The sequence below is a fragment of the Aplysia californica genome, unplaced genomic scaffold, assembly GCF_000002075.1.
Source record: "Aplysia californica isolate F4 #8 unplaced genomic scaffold, AplCal3.0 scaffold00525, whole genome shotgun sequence".
Classification (NCBI taxonomy): domain Eukaryota; kingdom Metazoa; phylum Mollusca; class Gastropoda; order Aplysiida; family Aplysiidae; genus Aplysia; species Aplysia californica.
This window is the reverse complement of record NW_004797795.1, coordinates 554,812-558,025: the sequence shown is the minus strand read 5'-3', so window position 1 is coordinate 558,025 and position 3,214 is coordinate 554,812. Positions and strand designations below refer to the sequence as shown.

General features: G+C 37.9%; 1 protein-coding gene across 1 annotated transcript; it reads left to right on the top strand.

The window, feature by feature from the left end:
- Positions 1–159: 159 nt before the first annotated feature.
- On the top strand, positions 160–1,412 carry LOC101861153 (epithelial membrane protein 1; the record flags this gene model as incomplete). The annotated part of the gene is given in 2 exon segments (XM_005106321.3): positions 160–309; positions 1,183–1,412. Coding segments are annotated over 2 exon segments (344 nt in total), but the record flags the coding sequence as incomplete, so codon positions are not given.
- Between the last annotated feature and the right edge of the window lie 1,802 nt (positions 1,413–3,214).

The window sequence follows — 3,214 nt, the reverse complement described above, 5'->3', positions numbered from 1 at the left end:
TGTATGTATGTATGTATGTATGTATGTATGTATGTATGTATGTATGTATGTATGTATGTATGTATGTATGTATGTATGTATGTATGTATGTAATTGATCTTTTTTTAGATCTTTTAAAAAAATACAATTGTGGTTAATCTATTCCTGTCTGGCCCTCAGAATGGGTTGGGGCTGTCCAAGCTTTCGCTATCTTCGGCTTCGTGGGCATCAATGTTGCGTGCCTCCTCATCGTCCTGTACATCTTCTGGGACAGCTGCAAGAGCAACAAGGAAGTGGGAATGGCTGCCTCTATCATCTGCTTTGTCACAGGTATTTGATTTGGGTATTCACTTTTTCGTTTATTCGTAAATTCCTTTTTTCGTTCATTGGCTCATATAATTAATGTATTTATTTATTTATTTATTTATTTATTTATTTATTGACGGACGTTATTGGCATTCATATCGTCGTCATTATCATCATGGAGTGCCAGATCTGAAACAAACATCAGCAAATTATGGGAATGGCAGCCTTTATTATTTAGATCTGCTTCACCACCCGTATAGGGTTATTCATTTATATATTTACTCATAAATTGGTTGGCTTAGGTATTGCTGTGTATTTATTAATTTATGTATTCATTTTTTAATTTATGCATAATTTATATGTTTATGTGTGTGTACATACTTGATTGTTTAAATGTTCTTTGGCTCAACTGAATTTATGTATGTATGCAACAGTCATCATAAAATTAACCTTGCGATTTGATATTTATTTCTATATTAACTATTTATCAACTAATTTAATCTTTCTTTTTTGCATATTAGACGTTTTCCACGTGTACTTAATCATTGATTGACTTTTATACAGTCATTGCCATTAGCTTTTTCTTTATTCATTCATTCATTCCTTTATTCATTCATTCGTTCATTCATTCATTCATTCATTCATTCATTCATTCATTCATTCATTCATTCATTCATTCATTCATTCATTGAGTCATCCGTTCATCCATTCATATATTTAGTCATCATTTCGTTCGTTCAGTTATTCATTCATTCATTTAATCATACATTCTTTTTTCGCTCATCCACGTCTCTGTATGAGCACTCAAATACGTTTTTAATTTAGCACGTAGACATTCTTTAATCCTTTCGAATTACCAGCTGAGTAATTATTTCCTCTCCGTCTACTCCTGAACAGCTGGGTGCTGGCTGCTTGCCGTCATCATCTTTGGGGCGGAGTTCGAAGACGACCCTAATGTGAGTGGATCAGACGACGAGCTTGGATACTCCTTCGGCCTGGCAATCGTGGCCCTGCTTTTAGAAGCTATCGGGGGTGTCCTGTTGCTTTTGGAGGTGCTGAAGGGGTCGAGTGGGACCTCGCCTTCCTCGTGAGAGGGGCAATTCAATAATCGTCTCGGCTAGAGTAAAGAAGAGAATACTATATTATGAGGAAGAAGAAAGCAAATGATTTTATTGAGAGAATCAATATGATAAACAAATAGACACACACACGTACCAAAGCGCACGCACGCTCGCACGCACGCACGCACACACACACACACACACACACACACACACACACACACACACACACACACACACACACACACATTTACATAATACATACATAGAGGGGGGGGGGGGGGGGGAATTGAAAGAATGAAAATTTTGGGAAGGAGTTTTATCATCCTTTGTGAATTTGTGGGGAAAAAAGGGTTAGAAATAGGGTTCAGGGGCAGACCAAAAGACTGCAGCACTTTACCCCGAAAAGCTCAGAATGTAAAAGGGTTGATGGGTCTGAATCAAAGATAGTACAAGACAAGATGGGCCACTTCTCTCTTTGAGCCAATTAAAAAAGTGTCCTCAAAATTTGGTGGCGCCCTCTTCACAAAAGCGCACTCTTTGCGAACAGAGTTACCCTACTTGAGTTTTAAAAAATCAAAGTGAAACTAGCAAGTTTTGGGATACATTTCGGAAGAACGCTTTTTAAAAATGGTTACGCTGACAAAAAACCTCTTCCGGAGGAAAAGGAGATGGTTTTCTTCGTTTAATTTGACTTTAGAATGAAGGGCGCGAGGTCATTAAAATAAAAAAAAACCCTAAAACTCCGCACTGAACGTACCCGAACTGCTGATGAACAGCAGTCGATCTGCGCACGCAAGGAGGTGCTATTCCTATTCTTCTTCTGGAAAAACGAAAGAGAGCTTCAAAACAGACTGCAGCGCCATCTGAAGCAAAGAGCATACTTCCTGCGGACACTTTTTAGGCTGAGTGGCCCATCTTGTCTTGTACTATCTTTGTCTGAACAAAGTGTAAAGACGTACCGTAGAAAACAACCTCCACTCTCAACCCCGTCCTGCACACATACCTCCACCAATGTTTTACAAGAGAGTGGTCTGTGGCTGGACATAGTGCAACTGTAGCAGGTGGCTTGTGCAAAGGAATTCAGTATTCTTTAAACGTAACTTACGTTTAGATCAGTGTTCTCCTGCCTTTATCCCGCGTTAAAACCCCTATGGTTGTCAGAGGTCCCCACGAACCCACACTTTAAAAAAAATACGACCTAAGCCTGAATTATACAATAATGCGGATGGAAGTGCTTCGTAAATGATGGAGTTCATTGCGAAATAATGCAACGATGTCAATAAATTATTAACAACTTTTACTACATAATTCTGGAACTCAAGATCAGGTCACAAAATGTACCTGAAGTACTCTAGTTTTTACCTTAGGAAAGTTCTCGCAAAATCCTGAGATAAACTCACACATTCACTAGGGTTTCGAACACTCCATGTAGACAACGTTGGGTTAAAGTATCTTGTATAAACACATCCATTGAGCCGATTATAAGCAAATCTTCCTCATCTCTGTCAGGCCCTCGGCCACAAGACTGCCGTGTTTCACAGATATTCACAGATGTAAGTAATCTCCCTTTTTGCAAGAATTGATTGCTGTGATAAAACAAAAAGGTCTATTTATTATCTAAAACATTATTCAATATAGTTTAGAAGCTAAAGTCGTTGTTTTTCACTGTTTTATTATTCCTCTTGAAATCCGTCCAGTTTATGAAATGTATCTCATATCAATATATAATATACGATACAAAACAATAAATGCGTTCAGTTGTTGTTGTTGTTATTGTTGTTGTTGTTGTTGTTGTTGTTGTTGTTGTTGTTGTTGTTGTTGTTGTTGTTGTTGTTGTTGTTGTTGTTGTTGTTGTTGTTGTTTTT